The sequence below is a fragment of the Zasmidium cellare genome (assembly GCF_010093935.1).
Source record: "Zasmidium cellare ATCC 36951 unplaced genomic scaffold M409scaffold_30, whole genome shotgun sequence".
Taxonomy (NCBI): Eukaryota; Fungi; Ascomycota; class Dothideomycetes; order Mycosphaerellales; family Mycosphaerellaceae; genus Zasmidium; species Zasmidium cellare.
The window spans coordinates 227,118-248,477 of record NW_022986974.1 but is presented as its reverse complement, the minus strand read 5'-3'; the positions used below and the strand labels follow the sequence as shown (position 1 = coordinate 248,477).

Here is a 21,360-nt window from a genome sequence, read left to right as displayed (position 1 = left end):
TGACAGGGGAATGACAGGCCGGCCACATCGGCTCGATGGTCAAGGTTGTTAATGTGTTTCCTAAACGCTCAAAGAGTTGTGCTCGTCGTTCCATGACAAGTTGGAACGACAACATTAGCACCCAGACTTGTGACGAGACCGAGCTCCTAATCGCACTGCAAATTGCTTAGATACTACCTATGTAGCTGGTGAGCAATGGGGATGAATCTACCACCTTGAGCGGCAAGAGGACTGGAACGAGATAGAAGATCACAACGTCTCTTTATATTATTTATGCTTTCCCCATTCCTGCATTCTCCAGCCTCAGGGTGTCAGCCTCGTGGTTTTCCTTGAGGAAATCTGATGGATCTTCCGCGTTGCCATCCATGTCCACCACGACATCGCCAAATACAGCGGACATCTGTTCGAGAGTGATACCTTTGGTCTGTTGTGGAGTCAGCAAGCATTCCCAAACGCAACGACGGTTTCATACGTACGTTAGGGAATAGAAATATGGCGATAACGAATTGCAGAGCCGTCAAGCCAATAAAGACGACGTAGAAGTAAGCACCTATGCTTTGTAAAGCCGTAGGCGCGGCGACCGTGAAGATGAGTTGTCCGACGAATGAAATGGAGATCGACGTTGATACGCCGAAAGCACGCCATTCTCCGGGGAACAGCTCAGAGCTGTAGACCAGTGCAGGACATTCCAGGAATGCCGCATAGATGAAGGCCACGAGTAGCGTGAAGACCGCTCCACCGGTTTGGGCGGGCTTGTTATCGATCTTAGTGCATACGCATAGGCCGGTCAGGAGCAGTATGTTGACTCCAAGACCGATGACTAGCTTGCATGTTAGCCGTCATGTTCAGGGGTTCGAGAATCCCATTCACTGACCAAGTTGTCTCGACCTGCCAATGTAGTCTCCCAGGACACCTCCAGTGAAGTTGCCAACAAAGTTCATCACGCACCACACAGCGCCGAGGATAGAGGCAGTGAAGGCCGAGAAGCCAAGTCCCTGATAGATGGTCGATTGATACGCTGCAATGAAGTGTCAGTTGAGACTCGTTTGATAGATGACAGTCACATGTTCATACCAAGGACAACAATGACACCAGAGCATTGCGTGCACCATATTGCCATCCAACCAGTGAGGAACCTCCTCTGTAGCGAGCGCTGTGTCAGCGCCTGGCGGAGAGGCAACTTTGTTCTTTTCTCGTATGCAATCTGCTCCGTGATGATATGCATCTCACGGTGGGCGAACTCGTGGTTAGGGTCGTCCTTTCGCTTGTGAAGCTTGACCAAGATTTTCTCAGCCTCTTCCGAGCGGTCATTCATGCAAAGCCATCGAGGTGATTCAGGTAGCTTAAATGTTAGGAGGAACAGCGCAAGCGGGAAAAGGCCCTGGAGTCCAAAGGGAAACCTCCATCCCACCTGCAATATAGGTGAGTCAGGAGGACTGAAATTTGGTCGAGTGGAAGTCCTTACCTGTGAAGAGGTGTGAAAGAAGCCAACTCCGACCCAACCAGCAATCACGTTACCAAAACCGATCATGCTCGCTGCAATTCGTAAGCTTTTGTAGGTTAGCCACTGTAGCTTGAAGACGTACCGTGAAGGCCAACAATCAATCCCCTATTCATCGGGGGCGCAATCTCAGCCTGATATGTAGGCACAGTACCAGCGCAGATTCCCATCGCTGCTCCTGCTATGAGCCTTGCAACAATCAACATAGAAGTGCTGACACTGCCAGCTTGTAGGCCAGCACCGATGACTCCGATGACACCACCGAATCGCATGAGAGCCAGTCGTCCAAACTTATCCGCAATGACAGGGGATGCCCACATCGCCAGAATGCCTCCAGTATAGACCATACCGTTCCAGATCGTTTCGATAGTTTGGACATGTTGTGCGCCAGGACCTTCGGGATCGAGTTTCATGTACTCGAAGAACGAGGCTTTGGTCAGAGTCTATTGGTGTCAGCGCCTTTCGGTCATGTGAGAACGGAGTTCTGTAGACTGAGAATGAACTCACATTTCCCAGAATGGCGTTGGTGTAACCATAGGTCAAACTACCCATGGTGGCCGCCATGGCGATCTACGGCACAGTTAGACAAGAGTGCACACCATCCAATGCCTGTAAAACTCACAAGAATATTGTACCCCGACGGCCGATGCATCTTGTGGACATGGCAAGGCCACAGCACGGTAGCTATTATTCTCGAGAATGGTGCGTGTTGTTTGACAAGATAAGGATGAAGCAGATGCAAGACACATCAACATAACTTGATGATCACTCTGCGCCTCCCGAATGCAGGCACTGGTATAGGAATTGCCGTCGCGTAATGATCGTCACCGATCGCGAACCACTTCGGCGGCAACGAGGGCCACGCAACCACAGACTCCAGACCCCAGAGGCTCCGCCTCCGCTTCCTTCGACTGATGAAGTGCGGAGGCATGTGGAGAGTAAGGGTGGTTCTGAGGTCTGGATTGGGTATGACCGATTGGGGTTTGAGGTGTCTTCTCACGTGCATGGCGGTACCACACTGCCGAGCGAAGGAACAATTCAAGCTTCACGTAAGAACGCTTATACCACGTGGGCGCCAGTCGGTCGGTATCCAAGTCCCATTGCCGAACTTTGCACAGGTGCCGTTGCGATGGAATGATGGAGCTGAGGAAATAGCTTTGAACAGGCGATGGAACAGAAGAAATCCGTGGGCCGAAGACCAAACGAGAACGGTAATACTGGATTGGGAAACACCGCGAATGTTTCTGTCAGCCTTGTATACCGCTGCATCGCATTTAGTGAGCCCATTGTCCAGTCCAGGAAAATAGCTTACGATGCACTGGACAGAACTATCAATCAGCGCCATTCGACAACCAAACAGCACCGCTCGAGAACCACAATTGTGGATCAGCGAGGTCAGCATAGACCGGCGCCAATTCCGCAGGCTGAGCCACTCTGCCGGTCGTTAAAGACTCTGTGAATGCTCGCAGAGTATCTGTAGTGAAGCCGCCTGAAGCCAGGAACAGTGTGAGAACCACACCTGGTTGCACAGCTTCAACACGAATGCAACGATGGAGGACCTGGCGGGCGAGTGCGCGGACCTACTATGCCACAAATGCTTTCCATGAAGCGTATGGGAGAAGGTCTGGGTTTGGTGTTAAGGCTAAGTCGGACGCAGTGCAGAGAAGCGACGAGCCAGGGGCATGAGTATAATGACCGTTTCATCGCATACAAGCACTCAACTGCCTCTTCGCAAGATTACCTCGATATCTCACCAGGCGAGAACTATCTAGGACTCAGCAAAAGAGTAAGAGAGCGCTCTTGGTAGCAACACAGCAACAAGATGATCGAGCAGCGCAATGAATCTCTCGGAAAAGGGACATCGCAAACCGAACCCCATTGTCCCATCGAGAATCCAAGTAAGATACTGCCTGCTGGTAATCTGAGCATCACACAGGGATCATTTTCCAGAACGTAGACGACGTGGAAGTCAGGCTCATTCAATTTGCTGTTCCGGCACCGCATGCTGGCTCGATCTCAGTGCTGAGGCCGGGGCCTTGTGGCGTGATAGAGATGTTGGCAGACTCGTCATCGCCGTTAGACGGAGTCAAAGTGGTACAGTCGTAGGGGGCGAGAAGCTCTTCGCGATTTTCGCCACCGAATAGGTCGTAAGATACCTGCTGGGCGTCGGCGTTTGCAGCATCATCGCTGTATGCGTCGTATGCAGTGCCGGAATCTTGAACCGTCAGTAGAGCTTCAAAGGACAGTAAGGGCCTGTTGCGTACAACTCCAAGAGGCTGCAAACGAGCCCACCTCGGTGGAGGACTGGCCAGCATTGAGCCAGTGGCTAGCGGTGACAACCCGGCGCCCAACAGGGGTGTCCTCTACTCTGCCGTTGAGATGAATCGTTAGGATGTTGTCACCGGTCTTAGGATGCTTGCTCGCGGTGTGTAAACATTGCCTACAGCAGAATTCGTACGTCATATCATGAGATGATAAGCGAGGCTGGAGATGCTTATGACTGACCTTTGCTGTCCCAAACCGCGTGATCAACGCCAGTTATTGAATGCTAGCGTGTCTTGGGTCGAGGACTGTTCTGAATGCGAGAGGCTGTAGTAGATAGACGAGCTGTCAACGAAGGCTGTTGAACATAGGGAAAGATGATGAAATGACTCAGCCTTTATATGTGCATCGATGGAGGTGTGTTGAACAGCTCGGATGAAGTAGATCAACATGTATCACTCCATACTCCGCGCTGTATGCATTAGTTGCATATATGGCAATGGCCAATGACGTGTGCCTGCCTCGTGTAAGTGTTGTTCACAATCGCAGCTCAATCACAACTGATCCGCGCCGGACTCTCGCCGAGCTAAGAAAGTATCAACATCAAGACATTAGATTCTATACTTTATGTTAATGCAACTTCGACCGCGTCTTCGATGCAACCTTGATCCGCTTGACTGCTACCATATCCCCACTCTCTGCTACTCCGGCTGTCTGGGGGCGATTTGCAAATGTTGCTACTGTATATCACGGCCGCTAGCTGATAGCCCTCAACAAAAGACGATTGTCGCAAATTTTTTGAGCCCACTCGCAGACGCACATTCGACGTACAAACATAGATTAAACAAAGTCAGAGACGTAGCAGAAGGATGGATATCGGGCACACGTTGGGGTGGATGAAGAAGCACACGGGTATTCCACTTGATCGCCAACGTGCTTACCCCCTTGACGTTGACCTTAGAGCAGTGTTTGTCACTGCCATATTTACAATACCACTAGCCGGGGAACTCTATCTGCTATGGTACGTCCAAGGCACGACTGATTCCGTCCCCGGGAAAGTACGCGTACTACACCACCAGACGTCGGCTAATGCATTGCTCGTTCTCTAGGCCACACCAAGTTGGCTTCTTCTGCATTTCATGGGGCGCTGTGTACTTCTTCGGTGGATCCCCCTCGGAGGCCTGCATTCTGGCATGGAGTGCTACGTCAATCGAGGGGATTGTAGCTCACAGCATATTGCATTGGCCAGCATGGCGGACAAACGACACTGCGGCAATTCCGGTCTTGGTGGGCGGCGCACTTCTTGTAATCACCGTCAAAGTGTTGGAACTCATAGATCTAATCCTGTAGCTGTTGTTAGCACGTGTGCGCATTAGCGAAATCTGCTCTCTGCTGTCTCGCCTTAGACACGGGGAGCAGAGAAAGATTGGGCACTAGAGATGTGCTGTTCGTGTTCTCGTATATGCAGTTCAGTGGCACAGCCGTGGATGATGAATCCAGTCTCTTGCTTCTGTATTGCCTAGAATGAGACTCCCTGTGCTCCTCTTTTCTCGAAGTAAGCCTTGTCGATTGGGGATATCGGGCCAGGTTGTCGTAGTAGTCAAAAATCGTACGGTTCAAGACTTCTTCGTCATCGGTTTGCATGGTGGCTCAGTTGCTGGACGGACTTCACTGGACTTCACCAACTCGGAGGACTTGTATTGTGCCGTTCAGAAACGTCGATGACCGGGGTCAATTTGAATGGTAACAATGATCCCTGACAAGGCTCCTAGACTTAACAGCGTGGGCTTCTGTCCACAGACCAGGCTCCGCCATCGTCCACCAGCCGCAAGATTCGCGACCACCGGACGAGGGTTTAGTTGTCGCAGCTCGCAGCATCTGAAAAGCTGGCTGAATGTTTCGCTGTCTGAACCTCGAGGCGTACCAAAGATTGGCGTAAAGCAAGATCGCTCCACGATCAATGCAAAGCCTAAAAGTGCCGGAGATACCATCGTCGGCGCCTCGAGTTCCTTGGACAGGAAAGCACCCCAGCCAGCCCCTTTCGTAGCAGATGCCCGTTTTGCACAACAATGTCCTTCGAGAATCGGCTGGCTGATGGACTGACGTCCGGCATACACTCTCCGGCGCGGCCTAGAAGCCATCATACCCTACATTCCAGTCAATCTGCTTCTGCCATTCGTTCAAGTCGAACCCTTCCCAGATATCAGGGTAGCTTGACGACAGTGTTGCCATGTCGAAGTCAAGTGGAGTCGCCAAAGCATCACTTGGTGCTGAGGATGGACCTGGCTCGGCGACGTCAAGCACTTCGTCCAATGCAGCGGTGATCAACCCAGCAGCATGAGAAGTGATGTCGTAGTTCACCTCGCCTGGGCCGCTGATGCTTTCCAGCTGGCAGATGAATGCGGAAAGATGCCTGATGAGGGTCGACCTACGAAGGCCTGGCGGCAGACTCGAAGGATCCGATTTGCTCTTGGTCAGAGCCTGGGAGAGCACCAACGCCGGAGCGAGCCCAAAATACAGAAGCTATACACCTGTCAGCAAGAATACCTCAAAGAAAGTTGTATCATCTCACAACATCCGAAAACCTGGCATGCATGTACACAGCCTTTCTACGATACGAGCCCAGCTCCAGGACTAGAGACACGATTTCTGACGAAACCAGAATGAGTCGCTGCGCAGCGTCCACATCATGTTTCTCGATCATCTGAAATAGTTGGAACTCCGTATTGAGGAACCCCAACAAGACTGATACCAGCATGAAGCAATTTTGTGGGTCACTGCCTGATTGCCAAGCGGCTGAGGTGTACTGTACGTGGGATGGTAGAGAAGACCAAGTTTGCCGATTCCTGTCTGCTAACGCCCTGCTCGTTGATCAGCGCTGTAGTTGTGGGTATAGCTTATCGTGATAGACATACCTCAAGGCGATAATGGACTCAGGATGTACGGGCAGCCACCTATACTCGAAGATCTCCTCAGTCATTTCTGCCGTGACGACACGAATCCGAGCCCACGTAGCGGCACTGATGCAACCCGTTTGGGCCCAACCTTCTGAAGTTAGTCGACCTCGTGCCAGTGCAAGCTCACCAGGCTCTGCCAAGAGCTCCTCGTCAGTAAGATCCAGGGGTAGTTCGACATTCGAACGACGCTTGAGCAATCGAGGAGGACGATCGAGCAGCGCGGAGATGAACTTGTCGTTACGATAAGCTCGAGCGTACGTTCTGCGGCGACATTCGGCGAGGAAGAAAGGCGTGTCTACTGTAATTTGGCTCTCTTGATATATACCCAGAGAAAATATATCCAAATGGAGGTCGCCTTGGCATCTCCAGTGGACTTCACCTGCTTGGCGTTAGATGGGAATCACTAAACCTCTAGACCAAGACTTACTAGAGTCGCCTTCGATGGCACTGGTCATTATGGCATGATCTTGGGCCAGCCACACTGTCATATCATTGACCGGAGTCAGCTCGCGAGCCATTTGCAAGCATGTGGTACTGCATTGGTATATCTGCTGCAGGAATTCTTCCTTCCATGCCATGTTCTTTGCCATACCGATGAAGTACGAGCGTGCTGCAATGGAAAATATTAGGCCCAGGTATTCCAAACGAAGGTTTTCTCCAGTAAACAAGTCCATAAAGTCTTCTGGAGTGAGTGATGCGTTGATCTTGACGCGAATGGAAGTGGAGTCCATTACTCTCTTGGCCAACTGCATGAGTTGATCCTCTTCATTCGACGAGACATGCAGAGCAACTGTCTGACCGAGTGCCGGCATTCCGCGCATGATCAAGCCACCTGGTAAGATTGCCGATTGACTAGCAGGCCAGTAGGAAGCCATAAGGTCTTCTATTGTCTGGAAGTCGCGAAGATGGTGCAGGACCTCGGCTATCCGCGCTGTGTACTCTGCACGAGTACGATTCAAGACGCTACTGAAGCCTTTCAGATGGGTTACGTTCGCGGATTGAGTAGCTGTTGCCGTGGATGGTATCGATTCTGGCACCGAGGTCTCTTCGGCATGGGTTGAGATGACCGTATCCTGGCTTTGAGCCGCACTGCTGGCAGGCTTCTTTCTCGAGAGAGGCGCCGGATGGTAGAAGCATTGAGAATGTAGACTGCGTTGACGACATCTGCCGCAGATAGGTCGGGCGTGGTCGCAACGTATCTTGCTCTTGCGACAAGGCTCGCAGGAGGCGTCCTTCCCATTCTTTCGACGAGCTGAGCTGCCGTTGGTTGGAGTCGAGGCCATTTTGTACTGGCTACGTTGGCAATGGTGATGTCGAAAAGTCTGGAAGTTTTTGAGATCGAAGATTAAAGGACAGGCGCTGTGTCGTGAAGAAGAACGAGAGCTCTAGGCTTTAGTCCGATGGAGGTCGGAGTCATGCCGGTACGCAGGTACTTGCTGGTCCGACGCCTGCATTAGCGTCGTGCAGCTCTTATCCTTGGTGACATATACGTCTATTGAACATCTCGGCGAGCCTCTACTTCAGCGTGACCAGTTCCTCCGCATTGGTAGGATGTATAGCAACACAGCGATCAAAGTCCGCTTTGGTAGCACCCATTTTGATAGCAACACCAAACCCTTGGAGCATCTCACTAGATCCAGGTCCAATGATGTGCAGACCAACGACCTTCTGATCTTGCCCAGCACATATCAGCTTGTACGAGCACGGGACCGCGTCCTCGCGATCGTCAAAGACGGAGTAGTACAAGCTGTTGAACTTTGTGTTGTAGACCTTGATGTTGGAATCGCCGTATTGCTTTCGTGCCGCTGGCTCGGTCAATCCGATGCTGCCTATCTCAGGATGTGAGAAAACGACGGATGGAATGCTGTCGTACTCGAGATGAGCGTCGATTTGGGCATCTCCTCCGAATAGACGATCTGCAAGGCGTCGACCAGCAGCAATGGCTACAGGTGTGAGCTCGAAGCCGCGGTCACACCCATCACCTATGGCTTTGATGTGCTCGATATTCGTGTTCTGATACTTATCGGTCTTGATTCGAGATTTGCCGTCCAGCTTAACGTTCGTTACATCTGCATTGCTGGTAAGCCATGAAAGGTAAGCAGTAAAAACAAAATGGGGGTATCGTACCTAGGCTCAAACGACCTAATTCAGTGGTGCGGCCAATCGCCCATAGGATGCAGTCAAAATCGTCGGCAGCCTCGCCATCTTGGTCCTTGTAATGCAGTCGTTTCCACCCGCTGCCAATATCTTCGACCTTCGCTTGGGAAGACTGCTTATGGACGACTATACCATGTCGCTGGTACTCCGCCATAAGCTGTTCTTGTATCATTGGATCGAAAGTGCGAAGAAATCGATCATGGCGAATGAACATGTGAGTCTCGGTACCTGCTCATCGGTCAATGGAAGAACAGTAAAGCATGTCGGGCTTGCCTCTTACCAAGCGCATTGAACATGCCCGCCAATTCGACTGCAATGTAGCCTGCCCCAACAATAGCCACTTTTCGAGGCTGTCTTTCAAGTTCGAAGAATCCGTCAGAGGTGATTCCTAGCTCCGAGCCTTCAACGTCGCCAGGGATGCTTGGACGTCCGCCAACCGCTATGAGGATATGCTTTGCCTTCACGAGTACCCGAGTCAAGCTGCCTTCCAAAGTGACCTCGACGGTTTGAGAATCCTTGAATGAAGCTACCCCATGTAGATACTCCACCTCGTCCTCTTTGAGATGCTCTTCGTGGATTGTGTTGAGCCTCTTGACCAGAGCTGAACGCTTTGCAACAAAAGACTGCCAATCGAACGACTTCGTCTCCTCTAATGAGAAGCCATAGTTCTTTGCATCTTTCAGCGTCTCTCGGATGCTGGCCGCATGCCACGTAACTTTCTTGGGAACGCAGCCGACGTTGACACAGGTTCCTCCGAGTCGTTTGGCCTCCACGATGATGGTCTTCGCACCGTACAACTTCGATGCTCGTCGAGCGCTTGCCAGGCCTCCAGAACCGCCGCCGATGACGAGATAGTCGCAATCCTTCGTAGTAAGTACCATGGCTGTAAGTGTTCTTTCTGTTCTAAGAGCAGTGAGGTTGACAGATGCCTTGAGGAGACAAGTGAGTATGTCATGAAAAGAATGCTCAGCGAACCAGATCATCGTGACTTTATATGCTCCATACTGGAAATCCTGGGCGTAAAGTCCCTTGCCTGTGTATGTATGATCGGAATTAGCGCTTGTGCTGCAGATGGTTTCTACGCCGAGAGCTTCGCGATTGTATATGTCGAAGCCTGTTATCCATCGTACTGTTCCCTGATGCGCCAAGGCCTCGACCAAATGTCGTACAAAAGCATGAGAGTCAGGCGTGATCAACGCTGACTGACATGAGGAAGCTGCATTGGAGCACTCCGTATATCGCGGGCTTTGTCGGCATTGCCGATCCGCTCAGCCTGGTCAGCTATCGTGACATTGAGCGGGTCCGCGGTCAGTTTGACCGCAGTAGGAGTGAGCAAACAAAGCTATGCCATATGGTCATTCAAGGCTATCGTCGTCGAGTTTTTCCTCACGACCTCACGATCTTGGTACTTCTCCGGTCGTCGTTTTGTTGACGGAGACGGCACCCGCAAGCCCACGACATGTATGAATCAATAGAGGTCTTCATTCGATGCACCCTCGCGGAAGAACTGTCTCCAAATGTCGTCGTCTTCGTATGAACGGATGCCCAATCCAACCCGCTTGTTGTCGACGATAACGGAAAAGCTGGTGAAGGTCGGATCTGGAAGCTCTTTAAGGACATAGTAAACACGGAACCTGGCCTCTCCTGGCGACACTCTCCTTCCCGGCCAAATCGCGACATGGTATGTTGTGACGCTGGGTCTAGGGCCAAGATGAGATTCAAAGTCAAGACGTGCCTCTGTCTCGTCCTCAATCTCAATGCCACCTTCGTCGGTATTAAGCACATGCAGATTGCCCGTAAAAGCTTTGCTTGTTGTCAGCTCATCGAAATTGCACTTGTAGTCTCTTGGAGGATCATCGAGATAGCGCCCTCCGCCTCCTTTCCTGATACGTTGCTCACAAGCTCTGCGATCCTCCATCGACATTAGCTCAAAGATTGTTCCCAACTTAGCGGATATAGAAGACGCTCCGAACCAGTCGTCGTTGCCGTGAATCCTGTTGCGTCTAAGAGATCTTTGGTGCCATCTTTTGGATGACTTGATCAATGCGATGAAAAGAGAATCATTCAGTCGGTTCAGGGCGTGGAGGAAAAGTGGCATTTTGCGGTACATCGTTGTTGACCACAACATCTCACAAATTTCGACCGGTATTGGGCCAGGTATTTCCTGCAGGGCAGAAAACAGGTCCTCGTGAAATTTATCCTGCTTGCAAAAGTGATCAACAAAGAAATCAGCTTTACTCTCGACGGCACTCAAGAACGGCGTTTTGCCGAATGTGTCTTTCACATGTGGGTTCGCGCCAGAGCGGCACAGATCCAAGGCGACAAACCTGGCGTTTGAAAGAGTCGCGATATGAAGAGGGGTACGGCCTTTGCTATCACCAATGTCCACAGACTGTCCAGCTTGGATGATCAGGTCGAACAGTGGACTATTGCGTTGATTGCTGCGAGCCATCAGGTGAAGGATCGTGTAGCCTTCTTCATTGACAGCAAAAGTCCCCAGATCACACTTAATGAGCGTCGAAAGAGCCTTTACAGACTCCTGCTCGACGGCTGTCTTGAGAGTGTCCTGCAGGGCTGCTGTGGGACAGCGTTTGAGAAGAAGATCCTTCAAGATTTCGGTATCCTCCCTCTCAGCCACTTCAAACGGCAAAGTGCGCTGTGTTATATGGTCGTGTTTCGATAACTCCTGAGCAATGGTAGATTGATCCCACACCCGAAGGATGTGCTCTACGGCATCGTTATGGCCGTTGACAGCAGCGAGCCATAGCGGGCTCCTGCCATTTGCATCTGGCTGGCGTGAGTACTGATTGTCGCCTCCGGTATCTGGTCGAAATGCCATGGTCAGATTACGCTCAAGAGTCCGCTTCACGCTCCTCAGTCTGGTTGAGCCTTCCTGTTGTACTGGAGGCATGGGGATGAAATGCTTTAGAACGTTCAGCCTTCCGTGTTCGGCCGCGAAAGAGACGGCAGGAGCAGTCGTTTCTACGGCAACTTTGGCGTCGTGCTTTGGTGACATGAGTTCGATGACAAGATCAACATTGTCGAGGCTGACGGCATAGAGCAAGGCTGTCATCCCATCTTCGACATGGTCCACGTCTGCTCTTTTCCCCCTTAGCGCCTCCCTGACGGCTTTGATGTCCCCCGTTCTCGCGGCTTCGATCAATTTTTGATTCCACAGACCCTTGCGAGGAAGCCATGCATTGGTGTATCTCGGGTAGTCGACAGGGCGAAGTTTGCGGTAGTCATCATCCATCAGCTCATACACAACTTGGTATATCACGTACCCCCAATGGATAGCACCAGCTATCGCCAGTACCAACGCAGCGCTCTGACCCCCAGTCGGTGATGTTGCTATCCAAAGGTATGCGGCGAACAAGGGTTTCGATTCCGGTCATGGCTACCAGTATACTCGGCAAAAGCTCCGCCCATTTGGAAAATACAGTAGCTCGCAGACGTCCGTAGAGATAATCTGTCTCGTCGTCGAAGTCGCCTTTGCTCTTCTCGGTCTCTTGGTCGCCGCTCGCTAGCGATCGCCAGTCATTCTCGATAATGTGAAACTCTTGTGCATAGCGCCAATCTAACCACAGGCCGTGGAGTAGGATACACCATCGTGCAGCTAGGTATGCCCATGTCGATTTAGATGGCCCATTGCAGCTGTCGACTCGACCCCACCAGTTGATGTACGCACAGTGCCCACTCGAGAAGGAGTAATTGTGTCGAATGCGAGCGAGCATTGCGCAAACGATGGAAGCGGCAACGAGCTGGTTCAGCGCTGATGCAAAGACAAACCACCGAGATGCCAAGCTTTCTTTGCCAGAAGTTGTCATTTGAAGACCTGCAGCTGTGAGGTCGATGCTCATACAGGCTACCATTACCTCGGGGAAGGTAAGCTCTTCGAATCGGGGCCAGGCCGCTTTCACGGCGTTGAAGTTCAGGTAGAATAAAGCTGAAGAGGTCAGGTTGCCTCGCGGTGGGTAACATAGGGGCGAGGGCCTTACTGAGAAGCTGAGCATTCCCAATCTCCTTTGCTCCACTGTCGTCGTTGTGCAGAAGTCCAGCAAGAAGTGTCAAGAGGGCTAGGCCAACTGGAATATAAATACCCACTCTGATACCGGTGCCTGCATTCATCGAATCAGTGGCTTTTGGTGGAAAGGCACTTTTGTGGCATGATGAGGTAGACGCATACCTCCGATGTCAGGGTCCAGCTCCAACGTCGTACTGTTCCAGACCTCTGATGAGTTTGTATTTAAAGAGTGGTGGATCCCTGACGGTTTATAGGAAAGCAATGCAGGAATGAGGGAGAATGGCCAGAGCACAGCTGGGATCCACGTTACAGCCCGTGCGATCGAGTGTCGAGGAGGAGAATGATTATTTTCCTGATTCTGTGTTCCATTGACGGCTTCCAGATCAGGGTCACTGCTTTTTTCAGCTGGCGAAGTGTTTGCCTGTTCCCGATTCCTTTGCGATACAGCACTTCGTAGGGTTCTTCGCACTGCGTCCCATGGTGTACGTGTCGAGATCTCCCAGCAGTAGCAGAACAATGCCACGGCTAGAAATAACAAACAAAATGCGAAGAGTCCAGACTCGCTCTTCTCCATGTCTGCTGCTCAAATGCGAGAAAAGCGATGGAGTGCGAAGTGGGCTTCAAGATAAGTGTATGAGCCCGCAATAGAACGCCCGCATAACTGCCATGGCTATCTTCTGCTGGCTGCATAAAAGGCGTCGAGTCGAAGGGCAAGCCTTACTTGTCGCGTTGCTGCGTGTGGGAGCGTCGACGAAACAATTGGCCCGCAAGCCGCGTTGCATTTCAGCTCATGCATGCCAAGTCCTTCAGTAAAGAAGATGGTGTTAGAAGCCTTGTCGTGGTCTTGAATATGTGACAGCCAGGGAGCGAAAATAGTATAGTGGCTGCTTCTTCGTCGCTTGGGTGTTGCTGTTTCGGTGAGGAGTGTGGGATGCCCGTGGTTGTGCCTGCTTGGCAGTCTCCATGCTGGCTTCAGCCTGTCTTGTGTAACTTGTGGCGTTGGAGCCTTTGGCGTTGATGTGGCAGCGGAGTAGACATTGTCATCGAAGAAGTATCAAACTTGGTCCTGCCTTGCGAACTGTAGGAAATTGGCCACAATGGTGCAAGGCAACCAGCGCCACACGAAGAACGAAACCTAGGCTGATTGCAATTCCATCTGATATCCGTCAACCGCTCCCGGCCACATCGGAATTGATTGTGGCCGCACTGTTGCTTGATGCGACATAACGCAGCACTGAGGTCCAGACAACAGGTCGTTTAGAGCCATGAGAGTGCAACCCTGACTAAAAGGGTGCCTTACGTGACGGTGAGGGTCCTCCCGTGCATCACTCCGAGCATCGTGGACTTGGTCGCGGATCGCCGATCTGGCGTTCAGCCTGATCAAAGTGTCGCGACAGTTAGTAACGGCGGCTCTGCCTTATGAGTTGATGGAGGCTAAGAGTGTTGATGATCCGTAAATGCAACAACAGGCCAAGCAGATAATTAAATGCAAGCTCCATGGCAATGGCATCTGGCCCAAGACACTCACTGCACGCCCAAAGACAACCACCAACACCGTTTGTGTTAGTTTGTCCCTCGTCGAAGAACTGGCTGGAATTTGATCCAGATATTCACCATTGATCGTTGTCGACGACCGACCAATCTTCATACAACACTCTTGGAGTCCACTCTCGCGAAGTCAAGACCTTCGATCCCGCTCGCCGACAATCAGTCATGTCTTCGACCAAAGGCCCACTCGTAGCCACCACCGCTCGCAGCCAGCTCCATCGCGAGATGACCCAGCGAGATCACGATTTGAGGCTAATAGTCGGGCATGCCAACCTTTTGGACGCCTTGATCGATAACTCCAAAGGACTGCAAGACCAGCAAGTGCCGGACTTGGATCGGTTCAGCAAGCAGCGTTCGCCAGTCAAACAGAATTTCGAGATTCAGCAGACTTGCCAGGCCCAGTCACTAAGGCAAATTCCGGAGGGGAGGGCCGGTAAATCCCAAAAGCCTGAGGAGCCTCAGGGATGTGTCAGAAGGCAGAGGGTCGCCAGTGATGTGTATGCCACTGAGCGTGTGCGATTCATCGAAAGTTCTCAGGAGGTTGACGACGACTCAGATTGAGTCAGACCAGGCCAGCAACAATCATTCCTCGGAAGAGAAGCCACAGGCAGTGTAGCTCATCTTTGAGTTGGCTGCCGGAGCTTTGTTTTGCTAAAAATGCGGCGTCATTCTCGTTTATGCTGGAGAGAGATCAGGAAATGCTGGATATCACTCGTTCCAGAGTCAGTCAGTGGGAGGGATCTGTGTGGCAGGTAAAAACGGAGTACGGAATCCCGCAGTACTACCAAAAATAGCCACGCTCCGGATGTAAGATGTTGAACGAACTGGCGAAAAGGTGTCATCGCAGTGCCTCGTAGCCAGAGCCTACAGCGCTGCCCCGGCCATCGTTTGAACTTCAAGTATCTTAAGCTTTCCGTCATCAAGACTCCATTTGATTTGGGCGGCGCTTTGCCTGGTCAATCCCTCAGGCGAGTCGCGAATGTCATACTGCATATAAGTCCTCAAGTCGCTGCTCTCCCTCTCAGTGTCAAGGTGGATGATGATCAACTCGAAATTGGGCGATTCGGTGAGATATAAAGCCTCCAATTGGCGTAGTTGGTTCTTAAGGTCGATCGGTTCGTAAAAGGAAAAGTTGCCATGGAGCCCGGTGTACGTGTAGTTTGGTGAGATGTTCTCAATCCAGAAGGCGTGGTCGGGGTTCAGCTGGCGGGAATTGACCATGTCGAAGAACTCATGAAGGATGTCAGAGCAGCGACGACGGATCTCTTTCTCGTCTTTGAGATTGGCGACATTGCGTGTCTCCGTCATGATGGCTGCATTGCGAAATATGAGTAAGAATGGCAGGAGTTTCTGTGAGTTGAAGGCGGCCCTGGGGGTACATGTATTGATGAGGCAAGCGAGGCAAGCGAGGTGAGATCAGCTCGGTCACAGCCTTTGTGGCACGTGCACGGCTTGGCTTTCCCGAGGTTCGCCGAAGTGAATCTCTGGACAGTGAACTTCACGTCGCTACATCAATCACCCATACCGTACAATCCGAAACACTGCGCCATGGCAAACGCGTCAAGCTCGCGGTCTTTGACCAGCGCTTTCAAAAGACTAAAGGTGAGAACATCGCCTCCGGCCATAACCTCAGCCGCTGACGGTCTTCAAGCTCTCTCCTTTAGCCCCTGCTACCCACCAGATCCGGCACATACAGCAATCATCACGAAATGCTGCACCAGCACCCAGTCGAGCCGTCGCCGCGCAGGTATCAAATCCAACAGCCGATCAAGAGATAGCGAGTCTCCGTCTGCCCAAAGCAGTCCAAGCGACCTACCTCGCTCCCTTGAAACGACAGCCCCCCAAAGACGCGACGAAATCCGCCGAGCTTCAATTACGCTCCTACAGCGTCCGAAACCTCGAAGTCTTCGCTGACTTTGCCCTTCGCGCCGCCTACTTCCTCAATCTGCCCGCATCGGGGCCGAAGCCGCTCAAGCGCATAACCCAGAGATGGACACTGCCCAGATCAAACTTCGTGCACAAAAAGAGCCAGGAAGCATTTGAACGAATCACGATGCAGCGGTTAATTGAGATCAAAGGCGGACACCCAGAAACTGTTGCGATCTGGCTGGCGTTTCTCAGAAAGCACCAATACTACGGCGTGGGAATGAAGGCGCATGTCTACGACTACGGGAGTGTCGAGACTGGCAAGGACTTGGATGCAGAAGCTGAGAGGATAGTGAAGAAAATGGGCGAAAAAGGCGTGGCTTTCGAGACGTATGCCGGCAAGGGGAGAAGACAGCGGGTCGATGCATTGTTCAAGGAGCCGTTCAAGGGCTCGTGGGGCGCACGGGCAGCTATGGGAGGGGCGCCAAGCGTACCTGGTGGGGACCGAATGTTAAGCATCGAGACGATTCGACATGCGCAGGAGCAGGCCCTTGAAGCAAAAAAGGGAAGCCAGTAGTAGAAGAACTCAAAAACAATGACTGAGCTGTTAAACATAAAAGGATGCCTTCAGATGCGCACAAGTGTCTCTGGACCATCAAATCCATTGCAAGAATGAGAGGTACCTGCAGACCTTGGACATGTACTTTGACACACCGACTCGAGTTACCAAGGCTTTGGATTGATCCATCGGCATCTACCCAAGAGACAGCGCCGATCGACCGGAAGGTGCGTGGTCTATGTCGTACGGTGTGCAGGAGACGTGGACCAAGCCTATTTCAAGTCCCGCGACGAGGCACGTCTAGAGTGACCATGCCAGCATCCTTTGCTTGCACGATACGATACCAACGTCGCAAAACCTGGAAGACGCTGGTGCATTGGCAAGCACCCGGCATGCCGGTCTCCATATCATCGTACGAGCGATCATTAGGCACCCATGTTACTACTTTCCCGCGCCCTTTCCTGCGTGGCCTGCGGTTTATACAAGAGTAAAGGTCTCAATCTCTATTCCTCGTTCTTTCAGCGCATCTGCATCCATGCGTGGGTCACGTCGAAAATCCAAGACTGCTTGAGTCAAGCTATTCCGATAAGCAAGAGGGCTGTGAAGGATGAACTCTTGCGTTGCTGTCCCAGAAAGCGTCTCCCACTCTGGAGGCAGAGGCGGTAGGCGTGGATCTCGATGAGTGACTGAGCCATCGAGTCTGTTCTTGAAGGCAGGCATACGATAGGAGCCATCCCCTTCATTGAGAATTTGAACGCATTCAAATTCGCTGGGAAGCGGACCTAACAGTGGCTCCGCATCCATGATGTGAGTGCACAAAGCGTTGCCTATCACACGGTAACAATCTCGATCGACCTCACTAGGTCGCAAGACCATTGCGTACTGACAACCTAGCAGTATGGCGAGAGTGTCGCCCTCACGCATCTGTTCAGGGCCAACGCCAATCTCCCCATCGATGGTCGTAAACAATGATCTCCCCTGGCAGAAATGGAAATGCCGTTGAGCAAGCAGGAGTTCCTGGCCCCAGATCAGAGTATCGGCAGCCACTTTCGGGTCCAGGGACGACAGATCGTGCTCTTGAAGAGCTTGACGCAAGTATCGCGAACACTGGTCCATCGTTGCGTAACCTCCAGGCGGAGGCACAAAGTGCTCGGCGTACGTGCTGCTAGTCAAGACACGCACCAGGCGACGAAGACGAGCATCGTCGACGCCGTTTGGTAACAGGCTCTGCAACGTCCTGCATATGCTCATGTAAAGAGGTCTCGCGAGAGTGTTGCATCCGAACGCGGCTACTTCTTGGACAGACCCAACCCTCACGCCTTGAACGGTCAACTGAACGCGGGTCGCTGACACAAAACTGGTTGCCGAGCTGCCGCTGCACACACCGAACGACAAAGGGCTCGTGATGTTCTGCTGAGTCCAGTCAGGCGTCCACGAAGGCATATCAGCTATTCCAGCCGTCGGGTCATGCGGAGCACAATCACCTACATAGCGCAGGAAACGAAGGTCCTTTCCAGCAAGCTTGAGATACCTCAGAATGAAGTCGACATAGACATCGCGTGTCGAGCATTCGTAGTCTGGCGTCATGGGAAGTCTGTCATAGAAGTCACCGAATGCAAGAGCGGTGTAGATACGGTCCCTTTGGTCCGTACACTGGCACTCTCTGAGACGATCGAGAGCCGTCATCCCATCGACTACATCGTTCAGGGGCAAGCTCTGCATGAAAGTCGCGCGTTTGTTTAAGCGAATCACTGTTGGATTGATCTCGCCCACCTTCTGCTTGCAGTAGCAAACAGCAGTCATGAGCGCCTGAAAGGTAGTCTCGCAATCGCCGCATGTTACTTTCGTGCCGTCTCCTCCCATTCGCACCTCTTGCCAAACCCACAATCGGTGGAAGTACGGCCTCTCCAGAAGAGCAGTGAACGCTTCGACTTCCATGGTGCTAGCGCCTGGATTGCTGGATGTCACTGGCGGCCGGTCTGCATCAAGAGACTCAAGAACATCGTTGTGCCTGTCGTATTTGATTCTCAGGCTCAGAGCGTTGATCCACTCCATAGCTCGATCGCTATCGTCTGCACAACGTCCCAACCAAACGATGACCCGCGCAGCCTTGCCATAGATCGATCGCATAATTGAGACTTGTCTCGACTTTTCCTTGACATCCATCTGGTTGATGCAGATGGCATCAATCCACACCGTCCTGGCTTTATCGGGACGGCGGAGAATCTGCAGAGCCTCGTGGCAATTCTTTGTCACGAAAAGGCTTCGCAAACCATGTTCGCATCTTACGAAAACTCTCACTGGATCCTTCGGGCTGCCCCATGTGTATGACAACGCTTCGTACGAGGGAATGTCTGCCGCCGGAACATCGAAACTAATAGCTGACAATTGGATGTGGATGTCGTCTGTTGATGCTCCTGGAAATATACTGAGCACCCGAATCTCGCTGTCGTCTTCTGCCAGGTGCTCATACTCGAGCATTGAGACGTTTTCGATCTGGTCGTGGCTGTGGACTTGAGCGCTCATCGCTTGTGTTCTTGGGGTCTCATGTTTGTGAAATGAGTGAATTTAGGCACCCAGCGTATCAGGCAAGGCTGGAGAGAGCTGTGGACACTGCACTTCCCTATCGAGCTCCTTAAGCTTGCTGCGTCATTGACCATCAGGATGGTTCAGACTTTCAGAACTCCCACTACGCATATGTTCGAGGTATTGCCAACTAATCGTACCGACTAGAGTACAGTGGGACACCAATCTCGCTGCGCAAGACCACGCACGCAGCATGGAGTTCCACTTCTTCCCTCTAATTGAATTATCCTTGGGGATGCATACCGCGAAGCAAATACTGCAACAATGACAATGAAAGACATACACCTTCTGCCAGACTCTCCTCAAAGCGGAACATCACAACTAGTCCCGTCTGTCTAAAACTTCCCTTCCATCCCTCACCTCCCCCAAAAGCTCTCCACAACAACCTCACAAAACCCCCTCCTTTTCCTCCATGCAAAACTCGCACAATGCCCTCGCAAAAGGAGCGTCCATGCAAGCCACTCCCCCAACACCATTGGGTAGTGTGCGCAAACCCTCAGTTCAATGTGGAGTCGTCCCGCTGCGTACAGCCGCTGGTCAAGCTGTATTGTCATCCAATCAGAACGTGCCCCTGGGAGGAGCTGGAAGTGAATTTGAGTTTTTGTAGTTGCCTGAGGCATGAGGAACAGTAGCATGTGAATGGGACGTAAGATGTTTACTATGTCATCACGTTCGACTTCATTTGCTGAGCATCATAGCAACGCCGAAAGTTTGGTACTGGAGAGGTGGTAGGAAACACTTGTTTGATTTTACTTGCACGTCTCTCTTTTGCATGTGGATGAACTCACTTCACTTTCCTAAGCCGACAGTGAAAGTGGAAGTGATACATCACTTATTACATGTGCTCACACATTATGCTTGGCGTCTCATCCCTCCTCCGCGCTGTTTACAGCGGTGCGTCGCCCTCGAACTTCTTGATCGCAGACGACAACAAAAACAACCACGACTACTCAGCCGACCAGACATCTTCTTCATCAACACCAACATTGAATGCAACAGTGACAAGCATCATGGATTTGCTAGGTGGCAACATGTTGAACGACACCAATACCCCCTCCACACCACCCCTTCAACCCGCCAGCATGCCCGGCGCCGACCACTCCGCTGCGAAAGTCGCCTCGACCTCATCATCTCATACCGACGAGAGCCCCGAAACGACTTCACAGACCCCCCTCCTCTTTACCCTCCCAGCCGAACTCCGCAACAGAATCTACGCCTTCGCCACCTCCTACCCCGACAAAATCACCATCAAGTAAGACCTCACCCCAAACCCATTCTCTCATCGCACCTAGCTGACTTAACCGCCTAAACAAGAACCCTCCAACCCCTAACCCAAGTCAGCAAGCAACTCCGCCACGAAGTCCTCCCGACGTTCCACGACCACAACACCTTCATCCTAACCTCCCCCGGCGACCTCAGAGATTGACATCCCTGCCGCGGCCCCGCGTCCCTCGCCCAACTCAATAAGATCCACATCGACCTCAGATCCTCCGTGGCGTTCGGCTGGACGTTGCGACGCTTCGGTTTGCAGCCCGTCAAGATCCTCGATGAGCGTGAGGAGGGAGAGGAGGAGACGGAGGCCGATGAGAAGGATCCTTGTCGGGATTTGACGGTGGTGTGGGCGAGTCATCAGCGCGGGATGGCGTTGTTGGCGGAGTCGGGGCTGGGGGTGTTGTTGTCGATTGGGTATTTGACGGAGGAATTGTATCATGGGGTGCATTTCCTCTCGAGGTGAAGTTTGGAGCAGCTGGATACGAGTGGCACTAAGGAGTGGAGAAGGATGATCGAGATGGGTTGGATCGATTCAAGGAGGTTTGTCTTGTGGATACCAGCTACGATGCGTCAGCACTGTCGCCGGAGAGTAGGATTGCTGAGATTGGCAGCGGGCGATGAGAACAGG

General features: G+C 52.1%; 10 protein-coding genes across 10 annotated transcripts; 3 read left to right on the top strand and 7 right to left on the bottom strand.

Moving 5' to 3' along the window:
- Nucleotides 1–271: 271 nt before the first annotated feature.
- Nucleotides 272–2,153, bottom strand: M409DRAFT_26130 (uncharacterized protein; the record flags this gene model as incomplete). The annotated part of the gene is made up of 8 exons (XM_033807971.1): nucleotides 272–424; nucleotides 477–820; nucleotides 875–1,018; nucleotides 1,075–1,411; nucleotides 1,466–1,536; nucleotides 1,587–1,944; nucleotides 2,009–2,071; nucleotides 2,124–2,153. 8 exons carry the CDS (start codon nucleotides 2,151–2,153, stop codon nucleotides 272–274), a joined length of 1,500 nt encoding a protein of 499 aa, XP_033664408.1.
- A 1,327-nt stretch (nucleotides 2,154–3,480) lies between these two features.
- Nucleotides 3,481–3,964, bottom strand: M409DRAFT_57410 (uncharacterized protein; the record flags this gene model as incomplete). The annotated part of the gene is made up of 2 exons (XM_033813621.1): nucleotides 3,481–3,716; nucleotides 3,766–3,964. 2 exons carry the CDS (start codon nucleotides 3,962–3,964, stop codon nucleotides 3,481–3,483), a joined length of 435 nt encoding a protein of 144 aa, XP_033664407.1.
- A 1,929-nt stretch (nucleotides 3,965–5,893) lies between these two features.
- Nucleotides 5,894–8,003, bottom strand: M409DRAFT_57409 (uncharacterized protein; the record flags this gene model as incomplete). The annotated part of the gene is made up of 4 exons (XM_033813620.1): nucleotides 5,894–6,286; nucleotides 6,336–6,624; nucleotides 6,679–7,099; nucleotides 7,148–8,003. The coding sequence occupies 4 exons, from the start codon at nucleotides 8,001–8,003 to the stop codon at nucleotides 5,894–5,896; spliced, it is 1,959 nt and encodes a 652-aa protein (XP_033664406.1).
- A 232-nt stretch (nucleotides 8,004–8,235) lies between these two features.
- M409DRAFT_68441 (uncharacterized protein) lies at nucleotides 8,236–9,758 on the bottom strand (the record flags this gene model as incomplete). The annotated part of the gene is made up of 3 exons (XM_033817846.1): nucleotides 8,236–8,789; nucleotides 8,848–9,105; nucleotides 9,158–9,758. The coding sequence occupies 3 exons, from the start codon at nucleotides 9,756–9,758 to the stop codon at nucleotides 8,236–8,238; spliced, it is 1,413 nt and encodes a 470-aa protein (XP_033664405.1).
- A 587-nt stretch (nucleotides 9,759–10,345) lies between these two features.
- M409DRAFT_26127 (uncharacterized protein) lies at nucleotides 10,346–13,475 on the bottom strand (the record flags this gene model as incomplete). The annotated part of the gene is made up of 4 exons (XM_033807970.1): nucleotides 10,346–12,144; nucleotides 12,194–12,823; nucleotides 12,876–12,995; nucleotides 13,064–13,475. 4 exons carry the CDS (start codon nucleotides 13,473–13,475, stop codon nucleotides 10,346–10,348), a joined length of 2,961 nt encoding a protein of 986 aa, XP_033664404.1.
- A 1,139-nt stretch (nucleotides 13,476–14,614) lies between these two features.
- Nucleotides 14,615–15,010, top strand: M409DRAFT_26126 (uncharacterized protein; the record flags this gene model as incomplete). Its single annotated transcript, XM_033807969.1, has 1 exon — nucleotides 14,615–15,010. The coding sequence occupies one exon, from the start codon at nucleotides 14,615–14,617 to the stop codon at nucleotides 15,008–15,010; it is 396 nt and encodes a 131-aa protein (XP_033664403.1).
- A 303-nt stretch (nucleotides 15,011–15,313) lies between these two features.
- On the bottom strand, nucleotides 15,314–15,757 carry M409DRAFT_57405 (uncharacterized protein; the record flags this gene model as incomplete). Its single annotated transcript, XM_033813619.1, has 1 exon — nucleotides 15,314–15,757. The coding sequence occupies one exon, from the start codon at nucleotides 15,755–15,757 to the stop codon at nucleotides 15,314–15,316; it is 444 nt and encodes a 147-aa protein (XP_033664402.1).
- A 240-nt stretch (nucleotides 15,758–15,997) lies between these two features.
- M409DRAFT_68440 (uncharacterized protein) lies at nucleotides 15,998–16,991 on the top strand (the record flags this gene model as incomplete). Its single annotated transcript, XM_033817845.1, has 3 exons — nucleotides 15,998–16,051; nucleotides 16,101–16,812; nucleotides 16,936–16,991. The coding sequence occupies 3 exons, from the start codon at nucleotides 15,998–16,000 to the stop codon at nucleotides 16,989–16,991; spliced, it is 822 nt and encodes a 273-aa protein (XP_033664401.1).
- A 360-nt stretch (nucleotides 16,992–17,351) lies between these two features.
- M409DRAFT_26123 (uncharacterized protein) lies at nucleotides 17,352–19,400 on the bottom strand (the record flags this gene model as incomplete). Its single annotated transcript, XM_033807968.1, has 1 exon — nucleotides 17,352–19,400. The coding sequence occupies one exon, from the start codon at nucleotides 19,398–19,400 to the stop codon at nucleotides 17,352–17,354; it is 2,049 nt and encodes a 682-aa protein (XP_033664400.1).
- A 914-nt stretch (nucleotides 19,401–20,314) lies between these two features.
- On the top strand, nucleotides 20,315–20,886 carry M409DRAFT_57402 (uncharacterized protein; the record flags this gene model as incomplete). Its single annotated transcript, XM_033813618.1, has 2 exons — nucleotides 20,315–20,712; nucleotides 20,775–20,886. 2 exons carry the CDS (start codon nucleotides 20,315–20,317, stop codon nucleotides 20,884–20,886), a joined length of 510 nt encoding a protein of 169 aa, XP_033664399.1.
- Between the last annotated feature and the right edge of the window lie 474 nt (nucleotides 20,887–21,360).